The sequence below is a fragment of the Thermobia domestica genome, chromosome 16 (genome assembly GCF_964235325.1).
Source record: "Thermobia domestica chromosome 16, izTheDome1.hap1.1, whole genome shotgun sequence".
Classification (NCBI taxonomy): Eukaryota; Metazoa; Arthropoda; class Insecta; order Zygentoma; family Lepismatidae; genus Thermobia; species Thermobia domestica.
In genome coordinates this window covers 156890279-156908256 of record NC_137469.1, presented here as the reverse complement: position 1 = coordinate 156908256, position 17978 = coordinate 156890279, and the positions used below count along the sequence as shown (strand labels likewise).

At 37.6% G+C, this 17978-nt stretch overlaps 1 protein-coding gene across 3 annotated transcripts in view; it reads right to left on the bottom strand.

Annotated features, from left to right (window-relative positions):
* Positions 1–16753, bottom strand: part of LOC145673479 (glutamate receptor-interacting protein 1-like) — a 310017-nt gene extending 293264 nt beyond the window's left edge. Inside the window, exon 1 of one of the 3 annotated variants that reach the window (XM_081743214.1) lies at positions 16467–16753. In XM_081743214.1, the coding sequence (XP_081599340.1) occupies positions 16467–16584 (118 nt within the window). In that variant the 5' untranslated portion in view covers positions 16585–16753. The remainder of the gene's footprint in view (positions 1–16466) is intronic. The other 2 variants (XM_081743212.1, XM_081743213.1) reach the window with 2 other exon arrangements.
* Positions 16754–17978: the final 1225 nt, after the last annotated feature.

The window sequence follows — 17978 nt, the reverse complement described above, 5'->3', positions numbered from 1 at the left end:
AAAAAAAGATATATCTTTACCTGAAATTTAAACTTGAAAAAATGGCTGACTGCTCCATCCAGCCCAGTGGTTCCCAAACTTACGAAGCTTCTGAGCTACCGTACCTTTTTTAAAAAATTCTACTGTGAACTACCAACCAAACGAGCTACCAACTTTAAAAACATGTTATATTTGTTTATGGAGGAATAAGTTTAGCCAAACGGAGTGTTAACGCGATCTGCCGAAAATATCCCCGCGAGATATTAGTAGCTCGCGATCGACGGTTTGGCGATCACTGATCTAGTCCATAGTACTATAGGTTAGAAGGATCGTGCACTGTGGGAGTGATTGAAGAACCTAAACAATAAAGAAGTAAATAATTTGGAACAGTTTTGTCTTTAAATACGTTAGCAAAAAAAAAAAAAAGTCCTGCGCAAGCACAGGATACACTTGTTGTCTGAATGATTGAATATTATACAAAATTTAAAATATTTATTGCTAGCAAAGTAGTTTTAATAACAATAATATCATTAACTAAGAATTTCTCGATAATTACTCGAATTTAAGACGTCCTCGTATCTAAGACGCACCCCGATTTCGCTGGGTTAAATTAAGGAAAAATAGTAATATGTTTCGTTTTTACTATTACTAAAGCGCTCTTTGATATTGGTCATTTTCGGTGATTTTCATAGATCTGTCTCCCCTCCCCATGTTGCGGTGCACGGCATGATAAAAATTATCCCAGGCCCGAATATCATGTATGTTAAAAATTTGATCGATATCAGTTGAGTGGTTTAAGAGTTAAGTTGTATTTATTTTTATATATTAATCTCCCCTTCCCCTCCCCTAGGTTCTACCGTCAAAGTGTATATATATATATATATATATATATATATATATATATATATATATATATATATATATATATATATATATATATATAAATCTTTCCAGGCTCGAACGTCATCTATGTTGAAAATTTGATCCAGATCGGTCCGGTGCTTCACGAGTTGTTTTATTTATTTTTATATATATACACACCTCCCCTCCCCTCCTTTTGCCCTAAGTTCTACTGTCAAAGTGATAAGATAACCACCCCAGGTCAGAACGTCATCTATTAATAATTTGATTAAGCATGATGAAGTCACAAAGACAGTCACTTTTATTTTTATTTTTTAATTTTTTTCATATATGCCCCCCTTCCCCTCCCCTACATTGTGCAGTCAAAGTGAAATGATGAAAATATCCCAGGTCCGAACCTTATCTATGTTGAAAGTTTGATCGATATCTGTCGGGTGGTTGAAGAGCTATTAAGTTTTATTCACTTTCATATATTTACCCTCCTCTCCTCCCCTCCCCTCCCCTCCCCTAAGTTCTACCATCAAAATGAAATAACAAAAATCTTCTCAGGTTCGAACTTCATCTACGTTGAAAATTTGATAGAGATCGGTCGGGTGGTTCAAGAGATTAAGAGTCACAAACACAGTCACTTTCAATTTGGATCTAAAGTTTTTTGTTCACAGACACCGCTATTAATACATACTGTAGATATTATGCAGCTACCAAGTGTTTTTTTTTTTTTTAAATCTAATGTTGATTAAACTAAGATAGAAATATAGAAACTGTAAAAATGTTTTTTTTTTTTTTTTAATATGGACCCTAGAAAAGAAAAATTGGCGAGTGGGTGTGTAAAGTGCGTTAAGTCAAAAGTTAGTGTTTTAGGCAAGTCGCATTTGTAAGCTCAAACATAAATCCAAAATTCCGGTTTTGAGTTTCAGACATAAATCCAAAAAACAGTCCTAGCTAATCATTTTCCCAAAACCGAATTTTGGATTTTTGCCTGAACTTTCAAATGCGATTTCTTTAAAACACTAATTTTTCACTTAACGCATTTTACACACCCTCCCGCCAATTAATGCCAGTAATTACATCGTACCATACATTGCATTTTACAAATCACAAACATTCCTATATTTCGAACAGCCATCATGTAACCAGTGTCCACACATAGTACAACGTATCCATCCGTTTTCTCTTCTTTCATTATGATTTTCTGCCGCATCCAATACACTCGTTTTCATCACACTCCTCCATATCACCACTCTCAGCATAAACTATAAGATGAAGATACGATTGGAATTTCCTTCTTCTTGTTTCTTGTATTTTGTGGTCGATTTGGTGCACTTAACCTTCCTCTTCCTGTTTCTTTGTAAGCTGTTCTGTTCATTCGAAGTGAGTACTTTTGCCAAACCCTTGCTACTTTTCCTAGCAGATTTCATTTGCTTCAGAAAAGGGACTGGAAATAATATTGAATTCAATACTTTGGAAGTAACTTCTTCGATGGTTGGTTTTATCTAGCATCTGATTTACGGCTTTATTTGAAGACTAAAGAATTTTAGTTTTGTTACTGTTCGTTCCTTATGTTCCTGGAGTCGCTACTCTTGCACTAGTATTTTGTACCTCACTTTGTAACTCAACACTAATGGATTTTGATGTGAAAGGAGGAGGATCTGAAAGTAGGGAAGCGTATACGGTTAAGGGAAATTATTCCTGTTTTACGAAAATAATATTTTCATTTCTATCAAGCTAAAACCCTGTCATTCATAAAAGACCCTCCTAGCTAAAATGTCTGTAAAGTCGCTCGTTTTGTCCGGTATTGGGATGTACTACTATCTCTGAGGTGCGGGTTTTGGATGACCCTATCTTGGAGGTATGCGTGCCGTCCGGTTTGGATTGTGGGACGGATATTACACATGTTTAGCATACAACATACGCCATGACATTACATCAATATTCACGCTGCATTCTGGTGGATAGTTTACGAATTATGGTCCTGGTTCGTCTTACCAAGGGGGTCCATCTCTACCGGTCTTACCCTACATTTTCGACTATCATTTGCGAGTCGCCATTTGGCCATCATTGATATAAAACATTATCTACTGGAGGTTGGTATTACCAATATAGAATACACTGCCTTGACACAGAAAAAGGTTTCACTAGAAATAATTTGTTTCTGTGGCGATGGCCCTTGAAGTTTCTTATGCCATAGAATTTAGGAGTTTAGTAGTATGTTAGGTATTCTTCCTTGTAGAGAACGAGTAGAAATAATTACTAACTCCAGAGTTTCGAATACAAATCTCTGGTACGGTATTTTCATGAGGAGAGATATTATAGTCCATTATTTACAACGTATAAAAACATCTTAGGCAATAGCTGTCACTAAAACCCTGCTTATCACGCGTTCAAGAATCTGACTGCAGCAGTTCTGAATACAGGTTTATGCGTGTTTCGGTCGCTTTTTTTTTTTAAAGACTGGTTTGTATGGTCCAAACCAAGATCAGAGCATGATTTATATAGTGGAATTTTTTCGAAGCCCGTTCTTTGAAAAAGAAAAAGAAAAGAAAAAAGAAAAGATAAAAAGAAGGAAGAACCAGACAGTTGGAGAAGGTAAAACCAAATTGGAAGAACCAAGAAGATGCTGGATTTCTTGATGTTTGACTGTCTTTGTACATTACCGTCTTCAACACAAACAATTCTGGCTTCACTCACACCGTAGACCGTGATGTTTGACGTTAGGAATGTTCACACATCTGTCATCACATGTGACTGACTCGAGCTTTTTGTTAAGTCACTTTAAAAAGACTGATTCCAAGAATGCAATAATTGAAAATGATGAAAAGACGCAAATACTTCTGAAGATTCAATGTCAGACCATTGCTAAAGGGAATAGGCCTACTGTTTCCCTTGTTTAACGAATTAGTATTACATCTATTTTCATTATTTTTTTCCTTCTGATTAGGAGGAAAAGATGCCTTACTAGAGAAAATCAAAGCAGTAACGGTGGTAAGTAATTTTATGGAGGTTTCGGAAAATTTTACGGAATTATTCTACTGAAATAAAAAGTTAAGAAATTATTACTCTTACACGCTAACTGAGACTAACAACATAGCCACACACACACACACACACAAAAAATGAAGTTCAGTGCAGTGGGCCCAAGGGTATGGATTCAATGTATGTTGTTACGCCGAATCCAAATTTCAAAACTCCAGGACGATTGACCATGTCAATTTTGTCTCGTGGGTGAAATACTTGTATAACCCTCCCCATACAAAATCGCTCAAGTTTCCCTCCCCCCGTAAAAAAAATGACACGTCAATATTCCTAGAGTTTCGAAATTTGGATTCGGTGTAACAATATACATCGAATCCACAACCTGAGGTCCGCTGCACAGAACTTTTTATTTTATTTTATTTTATTTATTTTTATTTTCTTTTATTTATTTATTTATTTATTTATTTATTTATTTATTGTGTGTGTGGCTGAGTAATCAGATTCAAAATCTGGCCTTAAACGAAAACTTAAATTCTGATTTTCAGAAAGTGTAAACATTGGTCTTTTCAAAGAACAATGAACAATTACACACTGTAACCAGTGACTTACCGATCTTCAACAAAATCAATAGAACCGATCTAAGCTGGACAATTCGCAGAGGAGCCTAATAAATAATGTGAATTCTATGGGAAAATGCAGGTTTAAAAAACTGGTAAATTTAGGCACTGCGCAATTTAGAAACGTAGCTTTTTACTATAGTTGTGAGGCAGATTACGTGTTGTTTTCCATGGTGTAGTTTGCCACGACTCAATTTTTGTGTTGTTTGCCACGGTATTGTTCTCTCTGATTTATCTTATTGTAAAATCACGAAGATTTATACAAAATTGACTCATAAGCTGAGGGTTGCCAGATGACTATTATACTCAAATCTATTATTGTTTTTATACAGAATACATACAATACAAACGGTCCTAAGTACGTTATTGAGTTACTGCGCCGTTAGCTGTTAACGCCACAGTCAAATTTATTCAGGGTGAGTTCGAGCACTCGAGGTAAACATTTGTGTGCTTACAAACTCTCCAAATACATTTTGAAATTGATATGACGTACAATTTGTGCGAGTTCGAATGTGTAGCCAACATTGAATCTAGGCATATCATCAAAATTCCCCGTAAGTGGGGTGTGGGTGTCCCCAATCTCGACAAATGGGGACCCGAACCTTCGGGAGGGGACGTGATATTTTTTTTTCTATTAATATTTCATAATTTTCCTTGAGATTAAATTAAACAAATTCAGATTTAAATATATGGATTTAGCAATCTTGATGAGAGGAAGGAAATTTAGTCTATTGGTAAAACAAAAATTTAGTGACTTTTGTATTGTTACTTTTGGCTATTTTCAAACCTACAAAGATTATTACAAATATTACTAAAATATACGTGTGGGCAATCCCTTCATGGCCTTTCTGAAACAAGATTAACTGTACACGAATTGAAGTTGTTTTGAGTTAAGCGTCCTGTTCAGCAACAGACTATGTAAGACCTTGTTCTACAGCTTAAGGGAGCACACTACTAAATATTTTTCAAAAACTAACAATTTTTCTTTTGCCAGTTTTTCGTTAGTGAAAAGAGATAATGAAATGTAACTTATCTCAGTAATAGATAATGTTATTCCACACCCGAAAATACGAATCGGAAGAATTTTCAGTTTTGCCATCCATAGAAATTACGGTGTAACCAGAATTTGAATTACCCAAAAATCTAGGTTATGGCAGCGACTAGAAAAATGAACTCAACGACAACTGATGACTTATCATGCTGCCTGTCTTCCTTATTAACTACTTTTTAAATAATATTTTTATTTATTTTGTAATAAAGAGTACAAAATAAGTAATTTTTAATAAACAGTAGAATTAAAATACAAACTTTGTGGTGGACAAATACCATATGCATGGGTTTCCTCGGCGTTCTCCCGTTTCCTCCCACTTTCTTCATTCCACTATTTCATTCATTTCTCATCATCACCGTCTCCTTTAGCCTAGCCGGCATAACCGTGGGACGTAACACTCAAAGATTTTATTTCATTTTTGCATGAGGCAGTGTTCGTATATTTCCTCAAGAAAATTGCCCTTTTCTTATCACATTTTCCGTAGTTTGTTGAGTGCACAATTCCTATAACAGAAGTTATGTGATAAGATTAATTTAGCTAAAATAAAGGAAAAGCCAGCTACACTTGTTTAATTCATTTGCTTTCTGCTTCTATTATTTTCACGTTCTAATTTTTTTAAAAAAACAAGGAAACTCGTTTTCACCCAGTTAAGAATGATTGCAAATTATGCTACTTTGAACACACACACACAGTACTACTACTACTAACTACTATTGCATTGATTTACTTCCTGAAGAACAAAGAAAAATTTAAGCATTTATATTGGTCAATCAGTCAGTGTCAGAATTTCCCTAGATTTTCACGTCCTATAGAAAAAAATCCCTTTTCCCTTTTTGCCTACGAAATTTCCCTAGATTAGGGAAATTTCCCTAAAATACGAATATTGACGTGGGGTAAGCTCAAAGGAGCGTGAAGTATCAATAGATGGGAATACGTGCTCCCTATCTTTTCAATGCATTTTGTATGGAGGGACACTATTCACAAGAATTTAATCAAATTCAACAAATCAGTATACAAACATTGTCCAAAGATAAGTTCGAATAAGTAATCAGAGCTTAAAATTATATTCAATTTGTCAAACACTCATTTTCCTCTCTTCTACCTACCAATGTTTGAATATTTGTCTATTAAATTTGATTGAATTATTTTGATATTTTTTGCTCCTCAAAATGTACATAGGGAACAGTGCAGGCATTTATTGGTGAAATCAAGCCATTATACTTATTTTAATCATATACTTCACAATGTCATCTACAATTTAAAGCTGTATGAGTCCACCTTTCAAATTTTAGAAAACAGAAGTAGTTTCTTCATAGTTCCCTGCCTCCTTCCACTATCTGCTGATCATGAATATTTTCTTCAACACTGACGTATATTTATCACTAGTTTCATTTACCTAGAGCAGTGGTTCCCAATCTTTTTTTTTTTTTTTTTTTTGACTGACGACACAATTTACTGAACGTCGAGGACTTCGCGACACACTTCTTTCATATTTTTATTATAAATAATAATATCTATTATAATAGTGAAAGTAATGACTCCATGTAGCACTGAGCATTATTGCTACCGTTAGAGGTGTTCACTGGTACACTCTATATCGATTTTAACTAATTACACTAGTTAACAAAGGTTTGTTACATAAAAGGAAATACCTGTTCTTAAAGAAACTTTTTGCGCTGAATTCGAATATGCACTCGGTTTTTCTCCATCACGTACGATTTTCCCGTAACAGAGGGATTTTCGGGAAAATCCCTCAAAAATTTCCCTTTTCGTTTATTTTAACCCCAAGATCTTGTCCCCTTGCATATACTAACATAGAAATTATACCTAAGTATACTTTGATTCATATTTAACAAACCCTCCAAGTTTCGTAATAATCGCTTTATTCTTTCTAGAGAAATAAATATGTTTGTATGTATACTGTGTGTACTGTTTATTGCACCTTATAGTAATGCTTTCAGATCTCTTAAGTTGAGGTAAAACGTTTTGCTTTATTACCACAAACACATATATAAAATATAATACAATATAATTTACAAGTGTGACAATTTACAATAAACAATAATACAAATGTACCAAAAGGTCATGAAAAGACAATCAAAACTATCACAATATATGAAACTTCCATTGGGTTACAAAAACGTACACTACTTCCTTCTTTTGTAAGAAATGTTGCATTCTCTAACAAGACCCTAACAATAGTCCCCCATCATTGAAGGATCCCATCGTCCCTGGTACCTTTTCTCCATTGCCATTATATCTTGGTGGAATCTTTTCCCCTGTTCGTCGCTGAGAGCACCTAGGTTAGCAGGAAAGAAGCTGAGGTGGGAGTGCAAAAAGTGGATTTTTAAAGACATCCTACAACCCAACTCTTTGTATTTCTGTATCATGTCTTGTACGATTTCTGTGTAACTCTCAGCTTTGTTATTGCCCAGAAAGTTGCGCACAACACACTTAAATGCTGTCCAGGCAGCTAGCTCAGCACTGTTTAACTTGCTGTCAAAGCTATCATCAAGCATTAATTTCCTAATTTGGGGACCAATAAACACTCCCGCTGAAATCTTAGCATCACTCAGGTTAGGGAACTTATCTCGCAAATACTTGAAACCTTCACCAGATGTGTCCATGGCTTTGACAAAGTTTTTCATAAGTCCTAACTTGATATGAAGTGGCGGTAGTAATATCTTATTAGGATCTACCAAAGGAGCGTATTTGACGTTGCATTCTCCAGGTACGTAATTCACTCTAGGTTCCCATTCCTTCACTTCATAATGTTTGTCATCAGCTCGGCTATCCCATAAACATAAAAAACATTGGTACTTCGTGTAACCGCACTGCAGTCCTAATAAAATACCAACTACCTTGAGATCACAACATATTTGCCAACAATGGTCCTTGTAATTTATAAGATTTAGCAAAGTTGACATGGTGTCATAGGATTCCTTAATCTTCACTGAGTGCGCAAGTGGTATAGAAGGTTTTTTATTTCCATTATGTAAAAGGACAGCTTTAAGGCTGACCTTTGACGCGTCGATAAATAACCTCCATTCTTCTGGAACGTAAGGAATTCCTAGCTCCACCATCAACCCATTTATATCCGTACATACGCACACATTATCTTGCATTGAGAAATAGCTTCCTGTACACTGATATGTTCGTTTCTGCATCCAATAAGTTCCACTGCTGGAGCCTTGATCCCAGAAGTTCCGCCTCTTGTTTTGTCAGGTGCAAATCACGGACTAGGTCATTAAGTTCACATTGCCGGATGAAATGTGGCTCGCGAACACAGTCAGGAATGAACGTTGGATCCTTGGATGTACATGTTGATGTCGATGGTTCATCAAGGTCATGATCATCATCAGAGTCTTTTGGCCATATCTCTTCCCAGTTGGTAGGGGGCTCGGGAAGTGGAAGTTCATCCCCGTGCGGAATAGGTCTAATTGCGGATTTAACGTTGGGATAACTTATTGTGTATTTGCTTTTTTTAGAATGTCCCTTAACTACTGTGAGACAAAAATAACAATCATCCAGATGGTTGGTGGGTTCTCTCCACACCATTGGTACAGCAAATTTCATGAACCTCCGTTTCCCTTTGGCCCATGCAAGTAAAGTGACGTAGCACGACGCACAAATTATGTTGGGTGCCCAAGTTTTGTCCTGATCTCCCACACGACATCCGAAATATATATTATATATTAGTTTCACCGATGGCGTAATGGATCTACACTGTCCTTTAACTACAAACTGGCCACACACATAACAAAAACTATTTGGTGAGTTAACACACGAACGCCGTCCTTTTGACGCCATTGTACTGATCACAAACTAAACTTCTGGTCTTAGTTGGGTATAATGCCGTTAAGATCAAACATGAAAGCACTCTTAGCAGCAAAGACAACTTTGAAAGTGAAGTAGTGTTAAACCACACGTCAATATAAAAATGTACAAAACTCCCTCACCAGGTGTCAAGAACACAAGAAAGAAATGCGCGGGGGGAGGGGGGAAACGATACCGTAGTGGAAAATTCAGACTGCATTAGTTCATTGTTCATTCCATTCTTTCTTTCTTTTGCATTCTGTTACATTTGATAACAAATATTGATAACCATTTCATGAACAAAACGAAAAAACTTGGAGAATTGTATATATATGTATTAAGATATACATATACTGTACGTTTAAAAAAAATATACGTTGGAAGTACATTCTATTTTTATACACGTTTCTAATTTACAGAGAGCAATACAAGTGTGTTGTTGACTATTGTAAATATTCATTTTTATGTCTGTGTTTGTAGTAATAAAGCAAATCGTTTTTCCCCCAACTCAGGAGATCTGAAAGCATTACTATCAGGTGCAATAAACAGTGCACACAGTATACATACAAATATATTTATTTCTCTAGAAAGAACAAAGCGATTTTTACGAAACTTTTAGGGTTTATTAAATATAAATCAAGGTATACTTAGGTATAATTTCTATGTTACTATATGTAAGGGGACAGGAGCTAGGGGAATAAAATATCTGAAAAAGGGAAATTTTTTAGGGAATTTCCCGAAAATCCCTCTGTTACGGGAAAACTGTACGTGATGAAGAGAAGCCGAGTGCATATTCGAATTCAGCGCAAAAAGTTCCTTTAAGATCAGGTGATTTTTCTCATGTAACAAACAAAAAGTTTAAATTTGTTAACTAGTGTTATTATTAAATTCCTCATTATTTTGAAATTCTAAAATTTTGCAGCATACCTTACGGGACTGCGTGACACACCAGTGTGTCGCGATACATCGGCTGAGAACCATTGGTCTCGCGTGCAGTGCTATTCAACCGGGGGTACGCAAAGATGTTTCTGAGGGTACGTAATCCTAAAAATAAGCATATTTCCAATATTTATTACATGATCAGTACTATTTCACAACTCCTTTCATTTCCATCAACATATTTGTGCGAACAGAGTTTCTCTGCATTAACATCAATGAAAATGCCTGAATCCAGAATCAGCTCTACTTCTCGCACTCTCGAAGATTCGACCAAGAATCGAGGAGTTGACGTCCCGGAAACAAGCCCAGTCATCTCATTAACATGTTAGGTCTAAAGTTACTTTTAATTCTTGAACCTTTAAAATTGTCCTCAGTGTACGAATTATCAGGGAGGATGAGGGGAAAATCCTCCTCAGTAGAACTGGATGTCTGCTACATGTTTTGAAATTTCCCTTGTTAATTTTTTCGGACGTGCACTTTATCCCCCTGTAAATAGTCTTTTGATTGGCTCACAAATTGTCATTTTGTTGGGTCTCTATTTGTCCCCCTTTCTAATCAACAGAACATGTGTATTAAGTTTAATAAGTTCATTTCGATTTAATTTCTTTCAAACAGGTTCAGGGGTACACAACTGGATGGCAAAGTGTGTCTAGGGGTACGCGAGGAAGAAAGGTTGAATAGCACTGGTCTAGAGGACATAGCCACTGGAAGTTCAACGTTTCATTTTGAAGAAGAAAGTTTACGAAAATATTATTAAATTTCACTTTGAAAGAAATAGCTGGCACTAAATTACTAAAGTCATATGTAGAAACTATAAGTGATAATAATAATAATAATAATAATAATAATAATAATAATAATAATAATAATAATAATAATAATAATAATAATAATAATATCTTTCACCCTCCTGACCACCAATGCTTCAATGCAGTCATTTCCAACTCTTGAAAATATGACGCAGGAATGTACTTGTAGTGTATCCGAAAAACTCTCAACCATGCCTTGTTTCTTTGTCTTATGACCTTCTATACACGATAGATTTGTTGCGTTCTGCTAACTGTATGAGGGACTTAGGCCGGCTGCATATTAACCAAAAGGCACAATAGCCCAATTGGTGGCATAGGAAATCGGGAGATAATGTTGAAGATGGGCCTGAGTGCATTGACCGTTTGTCTCAATAATATGGTTGGATACGCCTTCATCTAGCACAGTGGTGTTCAATTATACTGAGCCTGAGGGCCATAACCGTCTTTACTAGTAAAGTGGAGGGCCACAGTTAATAATAATAATAATAATAATAATAATAATAATAATTATTATTATTATTATTATTATTATTATTACGGTAGAAAAAATTAAAAATCTATTTGAAATATTATATACCTATTCAAAATGATAAAGGAGAGGTGACTAGCAGCATTTACATGGATTGGGATATCAAGATCCATTCCTGTTGTTGCGAGCCGCAGATGTAGAAGAGAAGAATCTCCAAGGCAGCTTCTGAAGCGATTGTTCACAATTTTTATGGTGGAAAATGCACTTTCACACAAATAAGTACTATCAAACACTGACACTCTTTTCGGACCAAACTCCAAAATTTAGTTGTACAGAAGGTCCGCGCCTCTTTGTTCTACAGAAGCGCTAAACGAATGCCTTATTTCGAAAGAAGAGTGGAAACATTAAAAGAATGAATAAATATAAATGAAAATAGTATGTCATAACAATCGTTAATCGTGAGAGCTTAGTCGGCCGCAAAAATTAGTTTGGCGAGCCGCATGAGGCTTTGTTGCATTGCTTACAGTGCCGTACTCTCGCTCGGCTGTTCTGTCCTCTGGTTAATGACTGTACGGCCTTACTAAGAACCCGAGCAGCAAAATGAAACATCACGGAGCTTACAGTTGGAAAAAAGGAAAATTTTCAGTTTTGTCCCACGATTATGCTGTGTAGGCTAACGGAGATGGCGGTGATGAGAATGAATGAAATGCTGAACTGAAGAAAGTGGGAGCACACGGAAGAACCCCGATAAAACCCAAGCACACAGTGTTTGTCCACCACAAGGCTCATTTGGTGCAAGCTGGGATTGAAGCAGGGACCCCACACAACAGACGAATGCTCTACCACGAACCCAAGTGAAGCTTATCAATGTGTGCTAAGAGGTTCGTAAAACCTGCTGTAGTGCAAAACTAAATACACTCATAAACCACCTGACACAAATTGAAAAGCTTCGATACATAATAATGTATTCATCTCATCTGATCATTTTGACGTTTCAATTACCACGAATCTTTCATCAATTGCAATTTCACTCTTTCTCTATTTTACCTTATACCTCGTTTTTTTTTTTTTTTTTTTTTTTTTTTTTTTTTTTTTTTTTTTTTTTTTTTTTAACCACATCTACAAGAACCAGAAATGGCCATTCTGCAATCTCAGCTCATTCGGGCTGCAGGTAAGAAAATTGTGATCACTAATCCCCAACAGATCGACACTAACTCAGGTTCACACACACCTAACTTAAATTAGGTTTAGGCACGGGCGTCTCTGCGGGAACGCGTCCCCCCAAATATTTTGAAGAACAAAATAATCAATATTTTATTCTAATTTAATTTATTTACTAACAACAGAATAACATATAAATAATAAGTATTATATTTATTTGGAATATAATATTCAGGCTGTGAAACGATTATAACAGAGTTCTTGATATAACAGGGGGTCCGTGAAGGTAAGCAAAAAGGTAAGGGAATCTAAGATAATAAACAGGTTGGGCTAGGTAGTACCATTTAAATCACTTCTTTGATGTCCTCACTCAAATTTTACACGCCAGAGACGCAAGTGGGTTTAGGCCTGCTAAGGGTTTGTATTTGCTATTAGAGTTGTCCACGAGACGAGAATACAGTCTATATTTTTACAAATTCGAGACGAAACAAGAAGCATGATAATTGTCATATCATTTGCAAGACAAGAATCGAAACAAGACGAGAAATTTCTTTGGCCTCGTGGGCAACGTTAATGGCGCTTGCTATATTTATGTAATGGAGTTCCTTGTCGCGCTCACTAAGCTAATTAGAGTTCGAGCTCGCTTGGACTGTCTCTGCCTCGCTATTTACTTCTACGACTCGCTTTAGTAATTCAACTATAAAGGTAACCAAGAAAGTTCTGTCGCTTTTTGTGGAGGTCTGTGTTCCATTGGCCCTGACACCGTGACTTGAATCCGAATGGAGATAAGGCGAAGATCGGTTGTTAGTGTGGGTACATCCAACATACTACCTGGTTGTGGGAGTGCAGTTACACCGTGAACTTGTGTAAGGACAGAGTGAATATGGGACCTCCACAAAGCGTCATAAGAGCGTGTATGCTATAGAAAATACGAGTTCAAGCTTGAGTCAAATGCCGCTGCAGCGGGGCGAAAGACATACCAGGCCTTTGGTGAGGGTGTCGTGACTAAGCGGACAGTGCAGTGGTGGTTCAACAAGTTTAAGGGCGTTGACGAAACACTCGAAGACGCACCACGTGCCGGAAGACCAACACATGTAAAAATGAAGATCTTCAGGCAACAATTGAGGCGAACAGTGGCCAGACATGTGAGGAACTGGGACTGCACTTCAGTGTCAGTGGAAAAACGATTCGGCAGAACCTCCATCAACTTGGGAAGCACTACAAATTGGATCGATGGGTCCCACATGATTTGACTCCGGGCCAGAAGGCAACGCGACCAGACACCTGTGTTTCTTCGCTGTCTCGCCTAAGGAAGGAGCCATTTCTGATGAGAAGTGGGTCCTGTACGAAGCTCCACGGCGCCGTCATCATTGGTTAGCATCCCATAAACCGGTTCCAAAACAGCCGAAACCAACACTGCACATGAGAACGTCCTGCTATGTTTGGTGGACTGCTCGCGGCATCGTGCATCGGGAACGGCTACCAACTGGTCACAGCAACAATGCAACTGTATACTGTCAGCAGCTGAGCCATGCTCAAGAAAAACTCAAAACTCTGGAGCCAGCACTTCTGAATCGCAAAGGGATTCTCCTGTTACAGGACAACGCTAAGCCTCACGTAGCTAGGATGACCCGAGACATAATTCTATGCCTTGGATGGGAAACATTATTGCATCCGCCATACTCCCCGGACATTACACCGTCCGATTATTATCTGTTCCAATCCTTGGACAATCATCTTAGAGGACACCAGTTCAAATCCTAAGTAAAGGTGCAAAATGCACTTGATACCTTCTTCGCTTCACGGCCCACCAAGTTCTACCGCGATGGAATCCATGGCCTTCCAGAACGTTGGCAGAAGGTCGTCGATGTTTACGAGGACTATTTCTGGTCTTCCACGTAAGTCTTAAGTGACATATCGATGTTCGAAGGTGGTGGATGAAAAAGCGATAAAACTTTCTTGATTACCTTTATAGATACTGATTAAGCCCGACAGCTAGATTGGCGACTCTCATATCTTTGCCAACAACACAATTTGTTTTCAAATATACTTATTTTAACTAACTTCCTTTCCTTTTCACTGCCTCCAGTGTTATTATCTTTTCTCCAACTTTTACTTTCCCTCAAAGTAATTTTCTCCGTTCTTCTTGATATCTACATTTCACGCACTTCGAGTTCATCACTGTTCAATTGTCTACGTTTCTACCCCGTACAACATTTCAGAAGAAACACTTGAAATTTTCCTAATTATGTAGACCTATATAACAATGCACAAAATACACATTTTCCCGAAGGGATTATTTCACAACTTTTTAATCTTAGCTTTCACTTTCTCTCACATTTCAGATCAACACCAATAAATTAGTACTACAACATATGATTTGCATACTTATTAGCACAGCAGAACCTCTCTCGTCCGTCACTCCGATTGATCCGACCGTGCTCGATCCGAACTTGTTCCGACTCATCGGTGACTCACAAGGTCTACTGTCGTGTCGCGACATTGTTGTTTACTTGCTAGGCATATCCGCTTTAGTGCTCCGTCATCACTTGTATTGTTTCTTTCGTTGTGCCTAATTTCTGTACTGTACTGAGCAGTTCTTAGTGCTTATTGTTCGTTTGATTTTACTGCAGAGAACAATACACTCATTTTTGAGTTCAGAGATTGTTTATTTTAATCTTTTTTTTTTTTTTTTTTTTTTTGTATTTTCTGATAGTCCGACCTTTTTTTGTGTTCCGACCATAACCCGTCTCAGAGGTGACGGATTAGAGGGGTTCTACTGTAAATCTTTTTGAATATGTTCTTCCAGTCGCGATGTCTAGAAAAAAATATTTCAACAATGGTTTTCTGGTGGTTGCAAATAAAGATACTAGTCTACTGCCAGTGGCGGATCAAGAAGGTAAAAACTGGGGGGGGGGGGCAGTCAGTAACCAGACTATGATAGGTATATCATGAGTTTGCTATAAACTCTCAAAAATATATCAATAATAGCTTAAATTATTTCGTCACTGAAAAAAGTGGGGGAGCCTAGACCCTCCGGCCCTGGCCTAGATCCGCCACTGTCTACTGTAGGACTAAGCTGTAGTTGAATGAAATGAAACGCGGTTATAGTTAAGGAGCCGTACTTCCCATTTAGGGAAGGACGAGAAACGCCATACTTTCAGGAATTATTCATTGACTATCTAGGATGTTAAAAAGTAGGTAATAGACTGAGTTCTTGCCCTTGTACTTAGGGTGTTTACGTAGTGCAACAGTAAGATGTATCCTCGTGCACGGGAGATGAGAAGTAGCTGTTCTTAACTATTACCGACACTCTTCGAACTAAAAACAAAAATTTAAAATCTTAGTTGTATCCTGATGCAAGGGTGTCAGATAATAAGGGTTTACTATGAATTGTACTAATTTGTGTTGTTATACTGCTGAACGACTCGATCATGCCTTCATTAATGTGATATTTTAATTTCAACTGACGAAGGATTAACGATAATAATCAGTAGTTACAATTTCAATCCTTTGATATTTATTGTTTCATTTTTTCTCTTTTAAGGACGTTTTTATGTTGAAAGCTAATATAAAGCTCGCGTTTCTAGAAGTACGACATAATATAAACAAACATATTAGAAAAAAATAATAAACCCTTTGGTTAGGCACATCTGTGACACGACCCATTCGGATACTAATCGTCATGCCATACTGACAGTCTGCAAAACAGCACTCTTTCTGGTCACACACATGTCCATCCTTTCTGGCCGCAAAAAGCAACAGAAAGAAGAGAACAGCCGCTCACTCACCTTGGCCCCCTGCGCCGCCCATGAGTTTCGGTCGCAGCACTTTCCACAGCTTCATAGCAACATGCATGCCGACGAGGCGGCGCCACCTTTCCGTTCGGGCAACTGCTCCACTTGGCATTCGAGCGATCCCATCAGCACACAATAACAACAACCCGTAGACTTCGCTTCACTCACTCTCGCCCTCCACAGACTGGCCGCCCGCCTGCCTCCACTCAAAACACACATTCGGTGCCAGTGTGCGCAACTCTCAGGTGGAAAAATGTTGCTGGAGAAGGTCTATAAACACAAATAACCCTTCCAGTCAATTGCTCTGGAAACAATAGGAATGAAAATTCCAGTTGGTTTTAGAAGGCAGTCAAAGTTTCCAAGATTGATACTTAATCAGAAATGTTGTTTCTTATTTACTTTTTTTAAAGCGCACAAATCTTCATATTAAAATTAAACCAGGAAAATTTAACGCAATCGACAGGATTCAGTGAAATTTGAAACGATTAGCAACTTCAATTAGCTTCTTCCTAGTCAACTATAAGAAAGATAAGTTAAAGGTCAAAATGTTCCGCATTTGTCAATTTTTCCCCTCCGCATTAACTACGAGAAGGATAAAAGTGAGGCGGAACGAACGGGAATGTTATACCCCCACTTCCAAAAATATCTATGACGTTCCTTCACTTACTGAAAGATTACAATGGGCAATGTGGGCACGGGGGAGTCATGACGTCATGTGTCCCCCTAACTTTTCAGATCCACTTTTACCCCTGAATTACAGCGAGGTCGGATCACATTATGATTTATTGTTTATCTACGTTTTCTGATGGTTCCAGCTATAAAATTAATAAACACGATGCCGGGGCTAGTCTACGAGTTAATTAAATTAAAAGGGGTCCTTGATTAGATCACAGAGTAGTATTTATTTCTAGGCGTACTGCTGACTCAGCAAGAATTCTTGATGGCACCTGGTTTAGGACCCATGCTCCTGGTCCGAGAATATCATTCAGGGATACCTAGGACACCCCGTCTAAATTTTGGCGATGGGTACGTTGGCACACCTCTCAAATTTCGTGCATTAGTGCATAGGACTAACTCTTAAATTTTGGATGTGGTAATACACGACCTGGGTATGTATCTGAAAATTTGGTTGGTCCCTTCTATGGGCAAACAAATTGCCAAAAATGCAGGTGTGGGAGGTATTAGACGTGGTTTGTCCTCTACGTTGAAGGATTATCATGGTATATGATTTTTATGGCTGGATATATGAGTTCATTCTCTTTAATAGCACATGAATACTTTGCAAAGATGGCGTGGGTCGTTGAAAACTTGACCGATGATCCACTGACTCACGACCCACCACTCAACAGGACCTATTCTGACCCACCATGACCTACTCTGACTCATCACGTACCATAACTCATTGTCATCAACTCTGACCCATGATCCACGCCCTCCTATCCACGTAGTAAAGAGCTTACACTTATAATAAAATAAGGCTGTGAAATTATCACTAATCGGCGTTTG